The sequence below is a fragment of the Carcharodon carcharias genome, chromosome 23 (genome assembly GCF_017639515.1).
Source record: "Carcharodon carcharias isolate sCarCar2 chromosome 23, sCarCar2.pri, whole genome shotgun sequence".
NCBI classification, from domain to species: domain Eukaryota; kingdom Metazoa; phylum Chordata; class Chondrichthyes; order Lamniformes; family Lamnidae; genus Carcharodon; species Carcharodon carcharias.
Window position 1 is genome coordinate 33,346,141 of NC_054489.1, and position 24,559 is coordinate 33,370,699.

At 43.1% G+C, this 24,559-nt stretch overlaps 1 protein-coding gene and 1 long non-coding RNA gene across 3 annotated transcripts in view; one reads left to right on the forward strand and one right to left on the reverse strand.

Moving 5' to 3' along the window:
* LOC121294059 overlaps nt 1-6,491 on the reverse strand; it is a 71,142-nt gene extending 64,651 nt beyond the window's left edge. For both annotated transcript variants that reach the window (XR_005946684.1, XR_005946685.1), the window contains exons 1-2: nt 6,356-6,491; nt 3,025-3,112 (exon numbers count right to left, since the gene is read on the reverse strand). This is a non-coding gene — a long non-coding RNA (uncharacterized LOC121294059). The remainder of the gene's footprint in view (nt 1-3,024; nt 3,113-6,355) is intronic.
* Nucleotides 6,492-6,493: 2 nt separating this feature from the next.
* The window catches only part of eftud2 (elongation factor Tu GTP binding domain containing 2), a 53,353-nt gene continuing 35,287 nt past the window's right edge, over nt 6,494-24,559 (forward strand). The window contains exons 1-3 of the mRNA XM_041217593.1: nt 6,494-6,632; nt 16,578-16,686; nt 23,755-23,914. Coding sequence (XP_041073527.1) covers nt 16,588-16,686; nt 23,755-23,914 — 259 coding nt within the window. The 5' untranslated portion in view covers nt 6,494-6,632; nt 16,578-16,587. The remainder of the gene's footprint in view (nt 6,633-16,577; nt 16,687-23,754; nt 23,915-24,559) is intronic.

Genomic DNA, 24,559 nt, shown 5'->3' on the forward strand with positions numbered 1-24,559 from the left:
GGCTAATAACATTCAGGTCAGACAATGACACCTTACATTTAATTGCAACTTGCGCCTATAATTTACATAAATGCACTTGGAGCTGCACTCTTCCCTGGATGAGTGCAACTCCAACAACTCTCAAGAAACTTGACATCATCCAGGACAAAGCAACCTGCTTTATTTACACCCCATCCAGAAACATTGACTCCCTTCACCACTGATGCACAGTGGCAGCAGTGTGTACAAGATGCAGTGCAGGAACTCACCAAGGCTCCTGAGACAGCACCTTCCAAACCCACAACCACAAACATCTAGAAGGACAAGGGCAGCAGGTGCAAGGGAACACCACAACCTGGAAGTTCCCCTCCAAGACACTCACCATCCTGGCTTGGAAATACATTGCTGTGACCTCAGTGTCGCTGAGTCAAAATCGTGGCACTCCATCCCTAACAGCACTGTGAGTGTACCAACAACACATTGGGCAGGATTTTTAGCTCGGCAGGTGGGCGTGCCCACCGGCAACTAAAAGGCCTATTAAGGCCATTAAATTATCAATTGTGCTGAATTTTTCACTGCCCGTGAAAGGCCAGGCGGCTTTTGCGCTTTTTTGGAAACCTCATCCACGGGCGGGATGGGGTTTCCAAAATCAAATACAAATGAAATAAAAACTTTAATTTTTAATTAAAAACGTGTCCCTGCTCATGTGACAGTCACATGAGGGGACAAGTTTCATTCATTTTTTTCTGCTGTTTACTAAATTTTGCAATATATTCTTCATCTTCCTGAGGCAGCTCTATGCCTCAGGAAAATAATTCTGCGCTCTTTCGTGCACATGCGTGAATTACGTCCTGGGCCGGCTCACCCTCCTCCTCCTCCTCCGCCCCCACACATGCAGTGCTCAGCCTGCCATTTGCGTATCACACTGGGCGGGCCTTAATTGGCTCGCAAGCGTGAAGTCGCAGTGCATTGTCAATCACGGGTGGCGGTCGGCTTCCGGACCGCCCCCGCTGATCCTACATGCTAAGGGCAAAATTCTGCCCGTGGACTGCAGCAGTTCAAGAAGGCAGCTCACCACCACCTACTCAATGGCAATTAGGGATGGGCAATAAATTCTGGCCTAACCAGTGATGCCCACATCCCTCAAAATGAATTTTTAAAAAATGCAATTGCTGACTCAGATACCAGGCAAGTGTGTGACCACCTCCTCTTGACATTCAATGGCATTACCTTCACTGACTCCCTCATTATCAACATCCTGGGGGCTCACCATTGGCCAAAATCTTAACCTGACCAACCATGTAAGTGCTATGACTGACTACAAGAACAGGTCAGAGGCTGGGTATTCTATAGCAAGTAACTCAGCTCCTGATTTCCAAAGCCTTTCCACCTTCTACATGGTATAAGTCAGGAGTACGATAAAATATTCCCTACTTGTCTGGATGGGAGCAGCTCCAACAACATTCAAGTAGCTTAACACTATCCAAGACAAGCAGTCTAATCAATTCAGCACCACATCCACCAGCTTAAACATTCACTACTTCCACTGGCACATCATGGCTGAACTGTGTACCATCTACAAAATGCACTGCACCAATTGACCAAGACTTCTTCAACAGCACCTCCCAAACTTGTCACCTCTACCACACATAAGGACAAGGGCAGCAGGTGCATGGGAAAACCACCTCCAGCTTCCTCTCCAAGTCAAGCACCAATCTGACTGGGATATATATTTCTGTTCTTGCTAGGTCAAAATGCTGAAATTCCTTACTTAACCACTGTGGGAGTGCCTTCACCAAAAGGACTGCAGCATTTTAGGAAAGTGGCTCATCATCAGCTTCCCAAGGGCAGCTAGAGCTGGGCAGTCAATGCTGGCCTTACCAGTGACGCCCACGTCATACTGCTATTTTAAAATTGAAGAAACTGAGACAAGAAGCCAATTCAGATCAGCAAGAATGAGAGGGATGAATGGTACAACAGCATAAGCTAGATAAGATTTTCGGTGAGCAAAGTTTATGGAAACTGAAGGATATGAAGCCATCCAGGAGAGCTTTAGCCTAAACTAGCATGGGGTGACAAAGGTATGTCTGAATCTTTCAGTGACAAATGGACCAAGGTAGAGTGGGGCATGTGATATGCTGGAGCTGGTTAGGGTGTTCTTGATGAGGGAATATGACACCAGAAACTGAGCTCAGCGTTGAACAGGATGTCTTATTTGTGAACTGCCTGGTTTAGCATAAGTCACTAGCTGGGGAGGGAAATGGGTTTTGGGTGAAGTTTGAGTGGAGGGAATTATAACTCATCCAAACTATTAACAAAAGTTGCTCTGTCTTAAACTGTTGGGTCTCACAATCAGTTTGATCTGATGATATCACCAACAATCACAGTATAAATAAAAATCAATTAAAAAAAACAAGAGCATAAGCACAAACCAACCTGTGCTCCTGTTCTGTACCTCCAGTGGGCAGTTACTGAGCAACCTGGAAGGTGTCTGAGAAGTCATCTCAGAGTTTACCAGATAGTCAAGTGAATGGAAAAGTTAAATCAGGAATATTACTTTAAACTGAACAGAGAACAAAGGGTGAGGGGACATAAATTAAAACAGTAAAAAATAAATTTAGGATTAATGTCAAGAAATTCTTAGTAGTGATTTATGTGTGGCTTACAGGAAGAGTAGTGGATGTAAAAATCCTGCCATATTTTAAGAAACAATTAGATTCTGCAATGGAATTACATAGAATTTACAGCACCGACATGAGCCATTTGAACCAACTGGTCTTGCCAGCCTTTATGTTCTATACGAGTTCCCCCCACTCTTCTTCATTTGATCTTATCATCATATTCTTATATTATTTTCTCCCTCATGTCTTTGGGTAAAGAGAAGGGCTTTCTTCATCTACAACCATCTCTTGATCTGTGGACCTTTCATTGGCCAGATAGCAGATAGACCTTCTGCGGTTGGATTAGGAAATGGGACAACACCTAGGGAAACACCAAAACCAGAACAAATGTTCTTAAAGATACTGGGAATAATTTTCAACTCACCCATTGTAGGATCCATCTGATTTTCATTTCTTATCTAATTATGTTGCTTGAAATGCAGATTCCTCCAAGTAGAATAGGTCTGGATTAACTGCAACGAAAATCAATGGACATGTTTTCCTCAGTTTATTATTTATGTTGCAACTTAGTGCTTGAGTGTTTTCACTTAATTTTGCTGCTGTGTACTTTGGAGTAGGCTTACTTCCTTTGACATATATATTCAAATATAAGTTGTTGCTTGATGAATGATAAGATTATCAATAAGGCAACTTTATACTTCTCCAATTGAAAATAATGATGACCGTGAGTGTGTAAATTGAATTCAGTTTGTATGTGAAAGATTTTATTGCCCTCTTACATTCTCATTGTTAGTCAGCAAAAGCACATGACAGAACATGCAACAGAGTGTTATAAAAAGCTCCATTCTAATGCCCAGCACAGTCACATGATTTGCCATAATTGCAAAAATGAGTACTGTGTCAAAGGCAAAATCTTTTACAAGTATATAGAAATAAATAGAGCTGTGTTTATCTATTACAATGCACCATTTAGGAGCATGTCCATTATTAATGAGTTTCTATGAATAGAATTGTTCCTGAATTTCTCTTACACTATTATGCCTCAAATTATCCAGTTTGATCTCTTATGAAACTAAGCATCAGTAATTTTTTTTGTTCCATCTAAGTAGGGATTAGGCAATAAACCCATGACTAAAGCAGTTGATGTTTGATGGTTTTTGAGCTGCGTGGGTCACGAAATTGTGGTGCCTGTGCAAAGTCATGTGTCCAAGGGCAGAAAAGATATTCTGAAGCTCAGAGAGAAAACCTGCTCATGAGATTAAATGAGTGGAATAGTGTCCATCATCAAGTGGATTTTATATGCTCTGCAAAAGTAGATAGTACAAACTGGTCTTATATCATTTCCTGCTTGCTTGTGGTCCTGTAATTTTTATATTTTTTAAATTTTCATTAGAGGCCTATAAAGACAAATGTAAGGAGGGACATTCCTGGAGGTTACTTGGAATAGAAATAGGCCATTCAGTCCCACAAGCCTATTCCACCATTCAACTGCAACACTGTTGAGGCTCTCAATTACAAGAGGGCTGTATGTTTTTCATTCTCTCTTACCAGAGAACAGATAGAACAACTTTATTGGCTTGTTGGCTTCCCAATAGCCCAAGGGAGACACTGACTGCACGCAAACCATTCTTTTCATGCTGCGTGTCAACTCTGTGTGATGTATTGCAACAGAAGGAATTCCATTCCCTTAACATCAAGCTGGTTTGCAACCAAAATCAGTGCATCATTCAGGTCAATGCCTGGTATCCTGGCAGCAGTCATAATGCCTTCATTCTGTGGCAGTCCGCCATGCCATCTGCACTTGAGCTATCACAACGAATCAGAGGGAGGCAACTGGACAAGGCCTTTCCTTAGACAACCATGGCTCATTACTCTGGTGCATAATCTACACATGCATGGGCACCATGGACACAATGAAAGCCATTGTGCCGATGATACAGGGGGAGTAAACAGAGAATATTATTTCCAGATATTCCAGGCCAGTATGACAGGAGGCACAAGTTCAAATTCATGAAGTGTGTCAATAAGTACTTCATTACACACAAGATAATCAACAGTAAGAACAGGTTTTCAGAGGACAGTTGACCTCAGAGAATGCATTTAGGAATGACTAGATGCTTTTGCGGAAGACTATATTATTCCTATTCTGGAAGGATGAGTTGAAATCGACTTCAAATGACTTTTATCTTGCTGAACTTCTCGTGATGAGCTCTTCATTGTCGATTTTTGAAAGGCTTACTGTTTTAGGGACATTTTCACAATTCAATTGATTTATCTTCAGGCCCTACGATTTGTAAGGTCTGATTATACATTGTAACAGTTCTGGATATTAAAAAGTACTTTAGCATCCGGCATCTCAAAAATATTTAATGGTGTGAAGGTTTGTTTATGATATTCAGCAGGCCCCCTAGATTCCCTTTTCCAAATAGATCACTATAACCTTGAGAGAAAATTATCCATGTGTGCGCACAGCTTTGTGCCTAAACTAGTTTTGGAAAGAGGTACTTTGGCAGCATCTCCCCACCAGAAGGTCTCGAATGAGATGCAATAGATTTTCTCAAGGTTCATCCTAATCAACTCTGTAACGCAGGACTCTGTCCTCCACAGGCTGTTCCAAGGCTCAAACACCAAGACAAACATCAGCTGGAGGACCATCAACTCAGTGAAAGATGCTCTTTGGGCTGCTTGAAACTTCTTGGTCTACCAATGTAAAGTGCTGTCACTGACTGGCACATTTCAAGGTCCAGAGCTATATGCTGAAGGATGAATTAAAGTTGGGGCAGCTGCTGCAAAGAATCAATGGGGAAAGGCCAGTCTAAGGCTCTCCCGCTTTAGTAAACTGAAGGACTGGATGTGCCTCGGGCTGGGTGTTTGACATGAAATGTATATTGTAAATATTACCCAGGGTGGCTAACAGTCCCGTATTTTATGGGACTATCCTGTAATTTCGGTTTGTCCACATCCTGTTTTATGTCTCCCTGGGATGCCATTTGTCCCGTATTTCTAAAGGGAGACTGCTGGACATCTCCTCTTGCCGCTGCCTTTGTGTCTTTATCATTTGTGCAGACATATTGTATTCTCACCATTGGCCACAAAGTTAGAAGGAGTGTGGGGAGAGCAGGATTGCTAGATTGACAGTGGGCATATGGGTCTTTCTTTCAGTGAGCTGGGCAGGCTCCTCCCCCCAGCTCCTAGTCAAAGTGTCCCTTATTTTCTAAGGGTTGGTTACCCTGATATAACCCAGGGTGACCAACTCTCGTGAAGAAAATTAAGGGGCAGCCTGTCATGAGGTGGGGTGGGGATTGGTTTCTGTCAGAGCTGCGAGAGCAGGTGCGAACAAAACAGAAGGAAAGTGTTGATACACATGCATGCAATTTAAAGTTCAGAGTTGTGGGACAAACAGCATCTCAGCATCATGCGAACCAGGACAGGACACTGGACTCAAATACGGGGCGATCCCAAATAAGGGACGGTTGGTCACCCTATACCCTGTCATTGGGCATATTGAGGCACCTCAGAGTGCCACACAATTGAACAATATTGCTCTTTACGTAATGTCAAATTTGAACTGTTATGTAATGTACTTTTACAAATTTTAAGAATAATCTCTAGTTTTTAAGTTGAAAAAAAAATTGGCCTTGCAAGCAGGAGATTTCAAATCCCAGTATAGAACAGGGGTGTCTGTAGAGGGAGGCCCAGTTAAAGCTCCATCATCGGCCATGGCTGTAAACAAGACCGCGGGCGTGTGCTTTTACCTCTCGGCGTGAATCCTGGAGAAAACAAAATAAGGAACGTTTCTTTTTTTTTCTCTCTCGGTTATAAGACGAGAACTGTTTGGAGATGTGTGTGTGTGTGTGTGTGTGTGAGCGAGAGAGTGAGACATGTTGTTTCTGCCCTGGGGACAGGCGGCTGCCCTGGACAGTCGGGGTCCTTCCTGAGTGAGTGGCGCGGTTGCCATGCAGTCGCGCATCTTCGGCTGAACGAGGGAGAGACACAGAGAGAGACGGAGAGGGATTAAAACCGGAGCTGAATGTGAGTAACTGTGGCCGGTTGCGAACCGCTTCCCTCCAAACCTCAAACATTCTCCCCCACACCTTTGCAACCCAAAATGTTCTCCCGAGGTAGGGGGTTGGGGTAGGGGTAAGTGTTGTCCTCCATCCCGCTTTCAGCGCCGAGCTAGTTCTTCTTTTCGGAACCATTTGCTGACAGTCTGAAGTTTTGACGTTAAAAAAAAAATGAGGAGCGTGGAGCAGGCCAGTCGGGAGAGAAAAGCTGAACTGTTCCCGAGAAGTCATAAAAGCAAAAAACTGCGAATGTTGGAAATTCGAAACAAAAACAAAAATATCTGGAAAAACTCAGCAGGTCTGACAGCATCTGCGGAGAGGAACACAGTTAATGTTTCGAGTCGGTATGACTCTTCAACAGAACTAAGTAAAAATAGAAAGGTGAAATATAAAGCTGGTTTAAGGGGGCGTGGGACAGGAAGAGCTGGATAAAGGGCCATTGATAGGTGGAGATTGCCAAAAGATGTCACAGACAAAAGGACAATTGATGGTGGTGATATTACCTAAGAAATGTGCTAATGGTGACAAGGGGAGAAAGCAGGACGAGCAAGGTACAGATAGCCCTTGTGGGGGTGGGATCGGAATAGGCTAAAAGGTAGAGATAAAACAATGGATGGAAATACATTTAAAAATAATGGAAACAGGTGGGAAGAGAAAAATCTATACAAATTATTGGAAAAAAGTGGGATCGGAAAGAGGTTGGAGATGGAGCAGAGAGTTCATGATCTAAAGTTGTTGAACTCAATATTCAGTCCTGAAGGCTGTAAAGTGCCTAGTCGGACGATGAGGTGCTGCTCCTCCAGTTTGTGTTGAGCTTCACTGGAACAATGCAGCAGACCAAGGACGGACATGTGGGCATGAGGAGCAGGGTGGTGTGTTGAAATGGCAAGTGACAGGGAGGTCTGGGTCATGCTTGTAGACAGACTGAAGGTGTTGCGCACAGCAGTCACCCAGTCTGCGTTTGGCCTCTCCAATGTACAGGAAACTGCATTGGGAGCAGTGAATGCAGTAGCCTAAATTGAGGGAAGTGCAAGTGAAATGATGCTTCACTTGAAAGGAGTGTTTGGGCTCTTGGACAGTGAGGAGGGGGGAAGTAAAGGGGCAGGTGTTGCACCTTCTGTGGTTGCATGGGAAGGTGCTGGGGGAGCGGTTTGAGGTGTAGGGGGTGATGGAGGAGTGGACCAGGGTGTTCCTGAGGGAGCGATCCCTGCGGAATGCTGTCGGGGTTGGGTGAAGGGGAGATGTGTTTGGCGGTGGCATCATCCTGGAGTTGGCGGAGGATGATCCTTTGAATGCGGAGGCTGGTGGGGTGATAAGTGAGGACAAGGGGGACCCTATTATGGTTCTGAGAGGGAGAGGAAGGTGTGAGGGCAGTTTCGCGGGAGGTGGGCTGGACACGGTTGAGGGCTCTGTCGACCACCGTGAGTGTAAAACCTCGGTTAAGGAAGAAGGAAGACATGTCAGAGGAACTGTTTTTGGAAGTAGCATCATCAGAACAGATGCAACGGAAGCGAAGGAACTGAGAGAATGGGTTGGAGTGGTTACAGGAAGTGGGATGTGAGGAGCTGTAGTCAAGGTAGCTGTGGGAGTCGGTAGGCTTGTAATGAATATTGGTGGACAGTCTATCACCAGAAATTGAGACAGAGAGGTCAGGGAAGGGAAGTGTCAGCAATGAATCATGTGAAAATGATGGAGGGGTGGAAATTGGAAGCAAAATTAATAAATTTTTCCAGGTCCAGACGAGAGCATGAAGCAGCACTGAAGCAGTCATTAATGCACCAGAGAAAGAGTTGTGGAAGGGGGCTGCAGTAGGACTGGAACAAGGAATGTTCCACATACCCCATAAAGAGACAGGCATAACTAGGGCCCATGTGGGTACCCATAGCCACACCTTTTATTTGGAGGAAGTGAGAGGAGTTTAAGGAGAAATTGTTCAGTGAGAGAACAAGTTCAGCCAGACGGAGGAGAGTAGTGGTGGATGGCGATTGTTCGGGCCCCTGTTCGAGGAAGAAGCAGAGAGCCCTCAGACCATGCCGTTGGGGGATGGGGGTGTAGAGGGATTGGATGTCCATGGTGAAGAGGAGGCAGTTGGGGCCAGGGAACTGGAAATTGTTGATATGATGTAGGGTGTCAGAGGAATCGCGGATGTAGGTGGGAAGAGACTGGACAAAGGGAGAGAGAACGGAGCCAAGATAGCAAGCAATGAGTTCCGTGGGGCAGGAACAGGCTGACACGATCAGTCTGCTGGAACAGTCCTGTTTGTGGATTTTGGGTAGGAGGTAGAAGCAGGCCGATGGAGGTTGGGAGACTGTGAGGTTGGAAGCTGTGGAGGGAAGATCTCCAGAGGGGATGAGGTCACTGACAGTCCTAGAAACAATGGTTTGATGTTCAATGGTGGGGTCATGGTCCAGGGGGAGGTAGGAGGAAGTGTCTGCAAGTTGACACTCAGCCTCTGTGAAGTAGAGGTCAGTGCGCCAGACAACAACAGCACCACCCTTGTCAGCAGGTTTGATGACAATGTCAAGGTTGGACCTGAGAGAATGGAGTGTAGCAAGTTCAGAGAGAGACAGGTTAGAGTGCGTGAGAGGAGCAGAAAAATTGAGATGACTGATATCACACCGACAGTTCTCATTGAAAAGATCAAGAGCAGGTAAGAATCCAGAGGGAGGGGTCCAGGTGAAGGGAGAATATTGGAGGTGGGTAAAAGGAACTGTTGAATGGGGAGAGGACTCCTGTCCAAAGAAGTGAGCACAGAGATGAAGGCGGCGGAAGAAGAGTTCAGCATCGTGCTGAGCCGGAAATTCATTGAGATGAGGGCATAAAGGTATGAAACTGAGTCCTTTGCTGATCACTGAATGTTCAGCATCAGAGAAGGGAAGGTCAGGGGGTATGGTGAATACACGGGTGAGGCTGGGATTGGAAGGTAGGACAGAGGGACGGGCAGGGGTGGAGGGTCCTGTATGGGCGTTGGTGTCAATGAGTTGTTAGAGCTTGCGTTCCTTTGCACCTGAAAGAAAGAGACAAAGTTTCTTGTTGAGGTGTCGGATGAGATGAAGAATAAAATGAAACTGGGGGCAAGGACAGCTTAGAAATAGGGTGCGTCGGTGCTGCTGGAGGGAGAGGTTGAGCGTCTTCATATGGCGGCGCATGGCACTGAGTGTGGATCTCAGGATGCGACGAGAACAGCAGACCGGGGAGCGTTCTATGTCCCGGAGATACCTGTAATCCTGGGTGGGTTCGAAACATGAGGGATGGAGCTTCAGTTGAAATCCACGTGGGGTAAGTCAGAGACAGAGACAGTCACTGAGGAAGGAAATATGGCATACAAAAGTGAGTTATAGTAAACACCTTGTCAAACACCAGGAGAGAAATGAAAAGCAATGAAGGTGAACAGGGCAAAAGAGAGAGGCAGAAATCCTGTCGGAGAGAAGAGCAGTACTTCTTCAAGGTAGGCATTGCTTGAAGAGAAGTGGCAGTCATTTAAATACTAAGATAAAAGCAAGAAACTGCGAATGCTGGAAATTCGAAACAAAAATAAAAATACCTAGAAAAACTCAGCAGGTCTGACAGCATCTGTGGAGATGAAATTGAGTTCCCTCAATTTGGTGTCCCCCCCCCCGCCACCACCACCACCCACCACCACCACCCACCACCACCACCAACAACAACCCCGGCACCTCACCGTCCAAGAGCCCAAACACTTCTTTCAAGTGAAGCAGCATTTCACTTGCACTTCCCTCAATTTAGGCTACTGCATTCACTGCTCCCAATGCAGTTTCCTGTACATTGGAGAGACCAAACACAGACTGGGTGACTGCTTTGCGGAACACCTTCAGTCTGTCTACAAGCATGACCCAGACCTCCCTTTCACTTGCCATTTCAACACACCACTCTGCTCTTCATGCCCACATGTCCGTCTTTGATCTGCTGCAATGTTCCAATGAAGCTCAAGGCAAACTGGAGGAACAGCACCTCGTCTTCTGACTAGGCATTTTACAGCCTTCCGGACTGAATATTGAGTTCAACAACTTTAGATCATGAACTCTCTGCTCCATCCCCAACCCCTTTCAGATCCCCCTTTTTCCCAATAATTTATATATATTTTTCTTTTCCACCTATTTGCATTATTTTTAAAAGTATTTCCATCCATTGTTTTATCTCTACCTTTTAGCCTATTTCGATCCCTTCCCCCCACCCCACCCCCATTAGGGCTATCTGTACCTTGCTTGTCCTGCTTTCTCCCCTTAATGTCACTATTAGCACATTTCTTAGCTAATATCACCACCGTCAACATCTCTTTCTCTCTTTATCTGACATCTCTTGATAATCTCCACCTATCACTGGCCCTCTATCCAGCTCTATCTGTCCCACCCCACCTTAAACCAGCTTATATTTCACCTCTTTTCTATTTTTCCTTAGTTCTGCTGAAGAGTCATACAGACTCGAAACGTTAACTGTATTCTTCTCTGCAGATGCTGTCAGACCTGCTGAGTTTTTAAAGGTATTTTTGTTTTTGTTCCCAAGAAGTCATGTTGGACTCGAACCATTAACATTGTTTCTCTCTCCACCAGGGTGACCAACTTTTAGGAAATAAGGGACTCTTCGATCCGCGGGGTTCTGCTGACATGAGGGGAAGGGGTTTTCAACGTGAAAGGGGAGGGGGTTGTGGTTGCTGGACGCAAACTCTCTCATATCGAGATTTGAATAAAAATCGAGTTGCTTTTTTTTCACATGTAAACTAATATAGATTGAGAATTGGTTTATAAAATCTCATTGGTGTTTTATTTAATCTAACAGATTAAAACTCTTTACAAAAATCTAAACTACTGTTTCTGCAAATGCTTTATATAAAACTTTTTAAAAATCCTAGTTTTTATCCAGGTACGATCATGGCATCAGCCAAGAGAGAGGGGTCCAATGTCGTGCTTATAACCAACTTGTATGTATTCTAGTAAAACTAAGAAAGTTAATATCTTATCAGTTCTGGAAGTGTCAGCAATGAGAGTTGGTAGCACTCTTGCCTCTGAGCCACAAGATTCCAGGTTCAACTCACTCCAGGGCTTGAGCACGTTAAAATCGAGGCTGATAGTCCAGTGCAGTACGGAAACACTGCACTGTTGGAGGTATTGTCTTTCGGATGACATGTTAAACTGAGATCCCATCTGCCTGCTCCGGTGAATGCAAAAGATTCCATGGCACTATTCAACAAAGCAGAAGAGTTATCCCAGGTGTACTGGCCAATATCTATCCCTCAATCAACATCACTACAACAGATTATCTGGTCATTATCACATTGTGAACCACATTGGAAATGTTGGTGGAATATGGATGTTAGTCTGTGATGTCAACATAACTGAAGCAGAAGCTGGAATTTTTCATATTTCTGTTGGTGATTAAGTACTGCATATTTTGGCTATACAGGTTAGTTTCTCTTTGCTAACAAAAGTCAGGAAAAATAACCATATGCAACCAAATAGCTTGGCAACTTATCCTTGTGGCCTCCTATGGTGAGATTGTTAATTTTAGTGACAAGCTAAATACTGAAAGTGCAGAGGAGATCTAAAAGAAGGAATAAGAGGGGCAAAGAGAGGGTAAGTGAATAGATTAATAGCTAAGAAAATAGGGAAACACATCAATAGTGAAAGTGTAGTCAAAGGAAGGATGGCTCTGATTAGGGTCCAAAAAGTAGATTATCTTGTGGAGGCAGATGACTTGCCTGAGGTACTGAATGAGTACTTTGCATCTAGCTTCACTGGAGAAGAGCCAATGTAGCAGTAAAGGAGGGGCTGGAACAATATTAGATAGGATTAAAAATGATGAGGCACTTAAGGTCGGCAGTACTCAAAAGTTGAAAAGTGAACCTGTACAGATGAGATGCAACCTATCTCATGACACTATTCAACCAAGAATGGTGGAGTTGTTCTATTGCCCAAGTATCCTTACAATAGTAATAAATAGTCAACATTGGTTCAGAAGACGAAAAACACTAGGGTTACTGAGGGAAGTAGTGGAAAATTGGAGCGGCTCGAGCCACAATCTGTCAACTCCCCTTATATATTATGATAGTGCCAGAGGGCTGCAAATAAGAGATAAACCTGGCGGTACAAGGCAGTCAGCTCTAATGTTCGTCGTGGGGGAACTTTTAGAGATGATAACCCGGGGCAAAATAATTGGCATTTTGAAAGGTATGGGGTAATAAAGTCTTCATGGATTTTTTGAAGGAAAATTGTCTTGGACTAACTTGATTGGGTTATTTGATGAAGCAATGGAGATGGTTGATGACTAGTGTTGAACAGTCCTTTTTCAGATTGGAGGGTAGCATACAGCTATGTTCACCAGGGGCCACGTTAGGACTACTGCTCTTTTTGATATATTTTCATGATCAGGTTTTGTGTATACGTGGCATAATTTCAAAATTTGCAGATGGCACAAAATTCAGAAATGTAATAAAACAATAAGAAGGATAGTAACAGACTTTAAAAGGATATAGACTGGTAAAACGGTAGACACATGACAGATGAAATTTATTGCAGAGAATATGAAGTGGTACATTTTGGTAGGAAGAATGAGGAGAGGCAATATGAGCTAAATGACACAATTTTAATGAATGCAGGAACAGAGGCACCTGCTGGATGTATGTATACAAATCTTTGAAGATGGCAGACAAAGGCTGTTTAAAAAAACATAGACCTTTGACTTTATTTATAGAAGCTTGTATTGCAAAAGCAAGGTGACTTGAGGAAACACATTTAAACTGTGCGGTTGTGATCTGGAATTTTTTTTATTATTCATTCATGGGATGTGGGCTTCGGTGGCTGGGCCAGCATTGATTGCCCATCTCTAGTTGCCCTTGAGAAAGCAATGGTGAGCTGCATTCTTGAACTGCTGAAGTCCATGTGGTGAAGGTACACCTACAGTGCTGTTAGGAAGGGAGTTCCAGGATTTGACCCAGTGACAGTGAAGGAACTGCGATATTTTTCCAAGTGAGATGGCGAGTGACTTGGAGGGGAACTTCTGGGTGGTGATGTTTCCATCTATCTGCTGCCTTTGTCCTTCTAGGTGGTAGTGGTCGTGGGTTTGGAAGGTTCTGTCCAAGGAGCCTTGGTGAATTCCTGCAGTGCATCTTGTAGATGGTGCACACTGCTGCCACTGCTCATGGTGGTGAAGGGAGTCCGATGTTTGTAGAAGGGGTGCCAATCAAGTGAGCTGCTTTGTCCTGGACGGTGTCCTGCTTCTTGAGTATTGTGGGAGCTGCACTCATCCAGGCAAGTTGGGAGTATTCCATTACATTCCTGACTGTGCCTTGTAGATGGCAGACAGGCTTTGGGGAGTCAGGAGGTGAGTTACTTGTTGCACGATTCCTAGCCCCTAATCTGCTCTTGTAACCACAGTATTTATATGGCTAGTCCAGTTCAGTGTCTGGTCAATGGTAACCTCCCAGAATGTTGATAGTGGGGGATTCAGTGATGGTAATGCCATTGAACATCAAGGGGCTATGGTTGGATTCTCTCTTGTTGGAATTGGTCATTGCCTGACACTTGTATGGTGCGCATGTTACTTGCGATTTGTCAGCCCAATGTGGATATTGTCCAGGTCTTGCTGCATTTGGACATGGACTGCTTCAGTATCTGAGGAGTTGCAAATGGTACTGAACATTGTGCAATCATCAGCGCACATCCCCACTTCTGACCTTACAATGGAAGGAGGGTCATTGATGAAGCAGCTGAGGATGGTTGGGCCTAGGACACTACCCCGAGGAACCCCTGCAGTGATGTCCTGGAGCTGAGATGACTGATCGCCAACAACCACAACCATCTTCCTTTAAGCTAGGTATGATTCCAACCAGCTGAGAGTTTCTCCCCGATTCCCATTTACTCCAGTTTTGCTAGGGCTCCTTGATGCCACGCTTGGTCAAATGCTACCTTAATGTCAAGGGCAGTCACTCCAACCTCACCTCGGGAATTCAGCTGTTTTGTCCATGTTTGAACCAAGGCTGTAGTGAGGTCAGGAACTGATTGGCCCTGGTGGAACTTAAACTGGGCATCAGTGAGCAGGTTATTGCTAAGCAAGTACCGCTTGATAGCACTGTTGATGACCCATTCCATTACTTTACTGATGATGGAGAGTAGACTGATGGGGCGGTAATTGGCCGGGTTGGATTTGTCCTGCTTTTTGTGTGCAGGACATACCTGGGTAATTTTCCACATAGCCGGGTAGATGCCAGTGTTGTAGCTGTACTGGGGCATGGCGAGCTCTGGAGCACAAGTCTTCAGTACCATTGCCGCAATATTGTCAGGGCCCATAGCCTTTGCAGTATCCAGTGCCTTCAGTCCTTTCTTGATATCACGTGGAGTGAATGGAATTGACTGAAGACTGCATCTGTGATACTGGGGAACTCCAGAGGAGGCCGAGATGGATCATCCACTTGGCACTTCTGGCTGAAGATCATTGCGAATACTTCAGCCTTATCTTCTGCACTGCTGTGCTGAGCTCCTCCATCATTGAAGATGGAGATATTTGTGGAGCCGCCTCCTCCTCCTCCAGTTGGTTGTTTAAGTGTCCACCACCATTCATGACTGGATGTGCCAGGACTGCAGAGCTTAGATCTGACCCACTGGTTGTGGGATTGCTTAGTTCTGTCTATCACTTGCTTATGCTGTTTGGCACGCACATAGTCTTGTGTTATAGCTTCACCAGGTTGACATTGCCTGAAAGGATGGTGGAAGCAGATTTAATAGTAAGAAAAGTAGATTGGACAAATATTTGAAGGGAAAGAACAGAGGACTGGGACTAATAGGATGAATTTATCGAAGAACCGGCATGGCATGATGGGCTGAATGGCCTTCTGTGCTGTAATGCAGAGTCATTTTATGCCAATTTTTGCATCAGTTTGATTCACACTGCTTTAAACTCATTTCACTTGGGTAAAAAGACAAGTTGTTGATGCTGGAAGTCTGAAATAAAGCAAATTCTGAAAATGTGTACAGGTTTGTCAGTATTTTAAACCTACCTTTGTCCAAATTTTTGGTCATCTGGCCTAATAACTTTTTATATGGCTTGGTGTCTAATTTTGCTTGTTAATGCTGCTGTAAAGTGCCTTGGGACATTTCATTACAGTAGAGGTGCTATATAAAAGTATGTTATATAACATTTAGATATTGCCTTCCCATTTCAGAAGCTGCAAATTCTGCTATTTTGTTTTGTCAGGCTTGGTTTCCTAGGAATGGGCCCTAGTAAATTACATTGATCTGAAACATTCCAAATTTCTGTTTTTCAAATGTGTGTATTTATTAGAACCCAAATGTCAAGAAATATACTGACTGCCTGTCTTTGAGTTGTGCTCTGGAAGTGAAGGGAAAGCTCTCTAACTGCTTCTGCCAATTGAGCACTTTCTTGTTAATATGTTCAAGAACTAAATATTTATTCTCCTTTGCCAGACGGTTTGTATTACCTTGTAGCTTTGAAATTCTGAGCATACATTTTCAGTGGGGTTTGTTGAATATTAGGGAAAATTCAGGTCGAAGAATCTCCTTTACCGTTTTTGAATAAACTATAAACCAGGACCTTGCAATTACATTGTGGAATAATAGTATATGAGGGCTTTATAGGTTCCTCTGAGATTCTGTTCCCTAATAGTTTAGTGAAGAAGTTAATCCACTTCATTAAAATTGCATTAATGCAATTTTATAAATAGTGGCGAGAGGAATTTCAGATGGTCATGTTATACATTAGTGTGCTGTAATCCTGCAACATATTTCAATCCCCATACTGGCCTAGACATGATGAGCTGAATGACATCCTTTCTTCTATGCTATATCATTCCATGTGTTCAGTCTGCTGTATAAAATGGTAAGAGTGTTTAGTGCATATATGGAAATGGGTCCATAAATTTAACTTGTCCCTTATGTTTCAGAGTTCCAATCATGGATACCGACTTGTATGATGAATTTGGTAACTACATTGGACCAGAATTGGATTCTGATGAAGAAGATGGGATAGTTAGGGATGATGATGCAGATGAGGTGAGACTTTGGCCCAAGTAGCTATGGAGTTTGTGTTAAGATTTATCTTGATAAGTCCAAGTAACATCAATTATTCTCTAGGTAGAGTATGTCTTGTTTTGTTTTAGAATCACCATGTGTAAAAAAAAATTTCTGGCCTTTTAACATCATCAAGTTTATTGCACTTAATCCATGTCTTGCCAGTTGAGTGAAATTGTTGCTGAATTTTCACCACAGAATACATTACTTCTCAATCTGTGAACTGAGGATATATGATGTGTAGCATTTTAACTAACCTTTTCATTGTGTAAGCATTATAATTGAATGAAAATTCCTCTATAAAAACTGTACTCTTGTAAATACTCTGTCATCCAATCCTTTGCAACAGCAATAAGGGTAAAACAGACATATTTGTGAATGCAATTTTTCTCTGACTTACTTTGAACCAGATTTTCTGGCAGCTATTTATTCAAAATTGTTTTTGCATTGAGTGTTAAATCTAAGTGTTCATACTTGTTTAAGCAGTTCAACCAGAGGTCAAAATGACTCCAAGTTTTACATACATACCACCAAGCTGGTGAGAGTAGCAAAAGGATTCACAGGCTGATAAACAGTCTGATGGAGGCTGAAACATGAACGTATGACCCCCCCCACCCCCACCCCCACCCCCAGTAACACAATGATAGTAATTCAGTGATGTGTAACCATGGTGAAGAGTGGTAAATGATGGGCCATCTGTTCTGTTCCAACTCCTGTCTGAGTCCTTTGATGCTACTGACCTTACCAAGTACAATGATAATGTCAGGGCTTGTACAGACTTGTAATAAGGAAGAGTGTGAAAATATGATATGATGACCACGACTAAGATTTACAAGCTGGCATCGCAGAAAAAAAGATGTGATTATGGCAAGACCACGGGCCCCATCCTGTGGCATCACTGAAAGCCACTTACAAATTAAGCTATAGTTCTTTGATTAACTAAGCAATATTCTTGCTGACTGTCTGTGTTTTGACATACAGTAGTTGCAGCATTATCAATTCTTAAATCCTGTACTGCAATATTCTGGGAAAAGGATTCCAAATATAAACCCATAATATATGTGGCTCTGCAAGTCAGTAGTGGAGAGATAGAACCTGCTTTTGTCAAGAGGATATCTGCAACTAATTTCTAGCTTTTGTTTTTGGAAGAGTCAGGCAAGTATTTTTCTGGATCACTTATTTTTTGACAGACAAATGTGTTAAACACTGAATTCACAAGGATCTATTTAAAAGCTTATGAAGATGGTGGAAATTAAGCCCACTGAGTGAGCAATTTTATCCTGTGCTTATGTTAATACTGGTTCCTAGTGTCTTTGCTGCAGAAGGTGTATTGTTTATGTTGCAGGTTATTTATACATTAATCAGGTCCATTTGAAAACAAAAAATAAAAGCCAAAGAACTATATTTGTAAGGTTGTTGGTGTATGCCATTTTGAACACGCGGAACAATGATACATTTCCTGCACTGCCATGTTTTCCCTGTTGCTTTTTCTTCCCCTTTGCCTGCATTCTTGATCATCTGTGAGTATTCTTGCTGCTAATGGGAGCCCAGTGCAGTTTAGGGCTGCTGGCACATCCTTTCTCCCTGTTCTGCTTCTGTCAGTGGATCAGCTGATGTCCTCCCCCACACACCTGTCTTTGATTTCAGCTGTCAGACTTGAGAGAGCTAGCCAAAAATAGTTCAATCCTAATTTCCATGTGCAGAAATTAGCACCAACATGTGTGACCATCAGAGGCACTAATATTGGCAGAGTTAACAACTCTAAATTCAGTAGAGAACCAGTATTTAAATGTGCCCCTGTTTGTATTTAAAATATCCCAGTTACCAATATGTTCAATATGTTCCAGATTTCCAACTAAACAGTTGATTGGTGTAAGTGAGAAAATTGAATACAGACTGATTTTACTGTTTAAAAGATGGAAGTCTCACCATTACTGTTTCAATGGTCTGAAGATGTTTAACAGAAGTACAGAAAGTCATTGTTAACTGCTGGAACTCGCTTTGCGGGGGTATTTTTCCTAATTCTGTTCATGGGATGTGGGTGTTGCTGGCTAGGCCAACATTTATTGCCCATCCCTTAAGAAGGTGGTGGTCTGCTGTCACCTTGAGCCATTGCAGTCCATCTGGTATAGGTACACCCACAATGTTGTTAGGAAGGCAGTTCCAGGATTTTGACCCAGCAGCAGTGAAGGAACAGCAGTATATTTCCAGGTCAGGATGGTGTATGACTTGGAAGGGAACTTGCAGTTGGTGGTGTTCCCATGCACCTTCTTCCTTTGTCCTTCTAGATGGTAGAGGTCGTGGGTTTGGTAGATGCTGTCAAAGGAGCCTTGGTGAGTTGCTGCAGTGCGTCTTGTAGATAGCAATCACTGCTGCCACTGTGCAACAGTGTGGAGGGAGTGAATGTTGAAGATGGTGGATAGGGTGCCAGTCAAGCAGGCTGCTTTGTCCTACACAATGTCGAGCTTCTTGAATGTTGTTGGAGTGGCACTTATCCAGAGAAATGGAGAGTGTTCCATCACATTCCTGACTTGTGATTGTGGACAGACTTTGGTAGTCGAGGAGTGAGTTATTCACTGCAGAACTCCCAGCCTCTGACCTGCTCTTGTAGCTGCATTATTTATATGTCTGGCCCAGTTCAATTTCTGGTCAGTGGTAACCCCACCCCCAGGGGGTTAGTGGTGCATTCAGCTATGGCAATGCTGTTGAATGTCATGGGGAGATGGTTATTGCCAGGCACTTGTGTGGTGCAGATGTTACTTGTCACTTATCAGCCCATGTATGATGTTCAGGTCTTGCTGCATTCGGGCATGGATTGTTTTAGTATTTATGGATGGTGCTGAACATTGTGCAATCGTCAGTGAACATCCCCACTTCTGACTTTATGATGGAAGGAAGGTCATTGATGAAGCGGCTGAAGATGGTTGGGTCTAGGAGACTATCCTGAGGTACTCGTGCAATGATGTCCTTGGGCTGAGGGATTGACCTCCAACAACTGCAACCATCTTTCTTTACGCTAGGTATGACTCCAACCAGCAGTTGGTTTCCCCCAATTCCCATTGACTCCAGTTTTGAAAGGGCTCCTTGATGCCACGCTCGGTCAAATGCTGCCTTGATATCAAGGCAGTCAGTCTTGCCTTGCCTCTTGAGTTCAGCTCTTTTGTACATGTTTGGACCAAGGTTGTAATGAGGTCAGGAGCTGAGTGACTATGGCGGAATCCAAACTGAGAATCAGTGAGCAGGTTATTACTGAGTAAGCGCTGCCTGATAGCACTGTTGATAACTGCTTCCATCACTTTGATGCCTGAGAGTAGACAGATGAGGTGGTAATTGGCCAGCTTGGATTTGTCCTGCTTTTTGTGGACAAGACATATCTGGGCAATTTTCCACCCTGCTGGGTCAGTGCCAGTGCTGTAGCTGCACTGGAAAACTTGTCTAGAGGTGTGGCTAGTTCTGGAGCTCAAATCTGTGAAGCTGGGGACCTCAGGAGGAGGCTGAGATGGATCATCCACTTGGTGCTTCTTGCTGAAGATTGTAGCAAATGCTTCAGCCTTATCTTTTGCACTGATGTGCTGGGCCATCGTTCAGGATGGGGATATTTGTGGAGTCGCCGTCTTTTGTTAATTGTTTAATTGTGCACTACCATTCGCGACTAGATGTGGCAAGACTGTAGAGCTTAGATCTGATCCTTTGGTTGTGGGATCCCACAGCTCTGTCTGTTGCATGCTGCTTCCGCTGTTGGGCTTGCAAATATTCCAGGTTTAGGTATGCCTGTAGTTGCTTCTAGCATGCCCTCCTGCATTCTCCGTTGAAACAAGGTTGAAACCCTGGCTTGATGGTAATGGTAATGTGGGGATATGACAGGTCATGAGGTAACAGATTATGGTTGAATACAATTCTGCTGCTGCTGATGACCCACAGCACCTCTTCGATGCCCAGTTTTGAGTTGCCAGATATGTTCGAAACCTATCCCATTTAGCACGGTGATAGTGCCACACAGCACAATGGAAGGTATCCTCAATGTGAAGATAAGAGTTTTTCTCCACAAGAAACTGTGGTGGTCGCTCCTGTCAATACTGTTATAGCATCTGCGACAGGTAGATTGGTAAGGATGAGGTCAAGTAGGTTTTCTTGTTGTTTCCCTCACCACCTACCTCAGACCCATCTAGCAGCTATGTTCTTTAGGGTTTAACCAGTTTGGTCAGTAGTGGTGCTACTGAGCCACTCTTGTTGATGGACATTGAAGTCATTCTTGTGCTCTTGCCACCCCCAGTGCTTCTTCCAACTGATGATCAACATGGAGGACTACTGATTCATCAGCTGAGGGGGGTGGTAAGTGGTAATCAGTAGGAGGTTTCCTTGCCCATGTTTGACTTGATGCCATGAGACTTCAAGGGGTCTGGAGTCATTGTTGCAGTCCCCCAGGGCAACTCACTCCTGACTGTGCCACCATCTCCAGTGGGTTTATCCTGCTGGTGGGACAGGACATACCCAGGGATGGTGATGTGGTGTCTGGGACATAGTCACACTTACTGAATCATACCTTACAATGTCAGGCTACTGCTTGACCAGCCTGTGGGACAGCTCTCCCAATTTTGGCACAAGCCCCCATATATTAGTAAGAAGGACTTTGCAGAGCTGAGATTGCCATTGACATTTCCAGTGTCTAGGTCGATGCCGGGTGGTCCGTTCAGTTTCATTCCTTTTGGACTTTGTAACCACTTGGTACAACTGACCACATGTAGGCCACAAGGATGGCAGATTGCCTTTCCTAAAGGGCATTTTTGCATGGTCACTATTACTGAGACTAGCTTTTAATTCCATTTGATGAATTGAGTTTAAATTCTACTGGCTTACGTGGTGGGATTTGAACCTGTCCCCATAATATTCCTGGGTCTCTGCATTTCTACTCCAGCAACATTACTACTATGCCACTTGCCTCCCCATAATTCAGTACTTGCTCATCAAATGATTGGCATAACAATCTTGTTTGAATATAATTGGAGTTCTAAGTTTCGTGTTGATTTTTCATCTTTTGGTCAATGGTGTGCCATTGGCCTGAATTTTAAAGTCAGACCTCGAAGTAATCTCTGGGGCATGATTTTACTTTTACCTGATAGAAGTTTAATTCTGGTGTTGAGCCAAGGGATGTCTTGATGTGCAGCAGCAGTGATGTCAGCAACCAATTACAGTAAAGTGTTCACAAACAACAAACCAGGAGTAGTAAAAGCACTTAATCCAATCAATAATTTATCTGAAATTGAAGGATATTAAGGTAGAAGCTAAAATAAAGATATACTTTTAAAATAAGATTTTTTTTAAATGTCGAATTTTTATTTTTGATTGTGGCGAAATTTGATATGCCACAAATATAAAACCAGCTGTTCAGGGAGAGTGAGGATAATCAGCAGTAAGTATGAAGTTAGTATCCCATTAAAAACCCAGTTGCACTTCATTTAACGAGGTGTATTTTTTTTCAAGGGTTTGTACTGGAAATTCTCATATATTCAGTTGATTTCCATTGATTGCAGCCTGGGAGAGGGCTTCTCAACAGTGCAACCTCTGGAGAAGCGTGGAATCACTGATAGCAACTTTTGAATTTCATGTTGTTCTGTACCTGTGCAGATTCCAGAAGTTATTTTCATTTTCAGTGACGTAATGACAGCAAACGGTGACAGCTTTTGCCATCATTGCTACCAGAAGTTCTGGACCAATAAAATGAATATGCAGTAAACAGTAATAATTTTACCCATGGGAGGCTGGTTAGTTCAGTCGGCTAGATGGCTAGCACGTGGTTCAGAATAATGGCAGCAGCATGGGTTCAACTCCCATTCCGGCTAATGTCAACTTGGAGCGGAAGGCAGTGGCAGACCACCAGTGACAAAAACTGCCAAGAATATAGCTCAGGGTGAAGCATCAGCAGATAATGAGCCAAGGACCTGCTTTCAAGCAGAGCACACATGACTGAATGAACTCTTTTAACCGAATAGTAGCCTGGTTATACCATTATTCTTTGAAACGCGAACTTATGCTAAGTTTTTATATTACATTTCCTTTACTCATTAAATACAATCCCAGTAGAGAATGATTATTTAAAAAAAGTTAATTCAAGCTTCGGATTAATGAGTGAAAGGATCACAAGACAAGATTTCAAGTTTTAAGACTTTGACTGTAACAAACAAACAAAAAGCTATTTCGACTAAACACTATTTCAGTAAGCAATTTATACTCTAAACTACAGAAAAGATTTAATTTTTTGCAATGACTGAAAATCCCCCTGCCATGATTATACTTTACTCTTTCCCATAAGTGGACACTTATTTTCCAGTTACCAGTCCAATTTTCAGCTTTCTCATTTTCCAACCAGATGACTTCTACTCTCTGAACTGATTTTTACTTTGAGGGACAAATTGGAGACCTCCCTCTGGCCAAAGCTAGGTGAATATTGCAGCTTCACTTAAACCCTCACAAACTTGGCTCTTCGATCCAATCCAATCGCTCTCTGCCACTCAAACCTACAAGTGCCTCCCATGGACTCATCCCTTCTCAAAGCCCATCTTCATGGCAATGTGAATCACCTGGGCCTTGTATCCTTATAGAAATGCTAATTAGCTACCCTCTTGAATCCCAACTCTATTCTATTGTGAAATTAAATAGACAATTTAAAGTATAACAGTTTAGAAAACCTGACAGCTCCTAACACCTCCCTGGAGATTAACAAGTCTATCCACCCTCAGCACAGCTTTTCAGTTCATTGTTTACAGGTGTATATACCTTGCACCTTCTTCCCAGTAACACAGCCTGGCCCCACCCTCATCTCCCTTTAATCTTTAGCAGCCAAGCCACCAAGCTTCTTGTCTGACAGAATTCAGAGCAGGTCACGTGAACCCCTTAATTGCTCCATTTTAACCTAAAGAGAGTCCTGAGCCACAGCAATTTTTCAAACCTCAAATCTTTCTAACAATGCAATGAAGTAACGAGATATTTCAAAGTAATATATCAAAGTTCAGAGAATTGTTTTAAAAATGCTTTTATATTTGACTATATTAGGAGGATGATGACGATGAAGAAGCTGGAGATCAAGATGATGATCATGTAGGAATGGAGGTGGTGTTGCATGAGGATAAGAAGTATTACCCCACAGCAGAGGAGGTGTATGGGCCTGAGGTAGAGACAATTGTCCAAGAAGAAGATACTCAGCCACTTACTGGTAAGATGGAACAATTGAAATAATGTGATATGCAGGGGTGTTGGGTTTATAGTTTTGCCATTGTGAGATTTGAACTCTTGATCTTGGGGTTACAAGCCCAGTACCATAACCACTTGGCTATTTAGGCCAAGCCTGTGTTGGGTTTATGGTTCTCAACTCCTGCGTTACACTTAATTCTAATTGTTTTACAACTGATTCTCCCCTCCCTACTACTTCTGTTCTTGCTTCTAGGCTTTCTAGTCCCTTTCCAAAAATAATCATTTCAATCTTTAATTTAACTGATTTTATTTTGTCGATTTAGACATAAAAAATGAAAAATTTAGACATCATCTGGGCTTTAAGTGTCTTGAAATGCATTACCTTAAAATGCATAACAAATTTATATTGCTTAACTTGGGCTGACCATAAATTTGGCTACTGTTTATATACAATATAATGTTGATGCTCAATTCTTTGGTCAGTGTTTTGATTAACCAATAACATTTATTTTAGTAGGAAACAGTTGATTAATCTTAACACTAAATGTCAATTTTTGAAAAGTACTGAATAAATTTTATTTTAAAAATAATGAATGGCTGAATCTTATAATTAGTTCTTGCACATAAATAAAGGGTGATGACTTCTGGCCGTCTCACCTGAATTGGA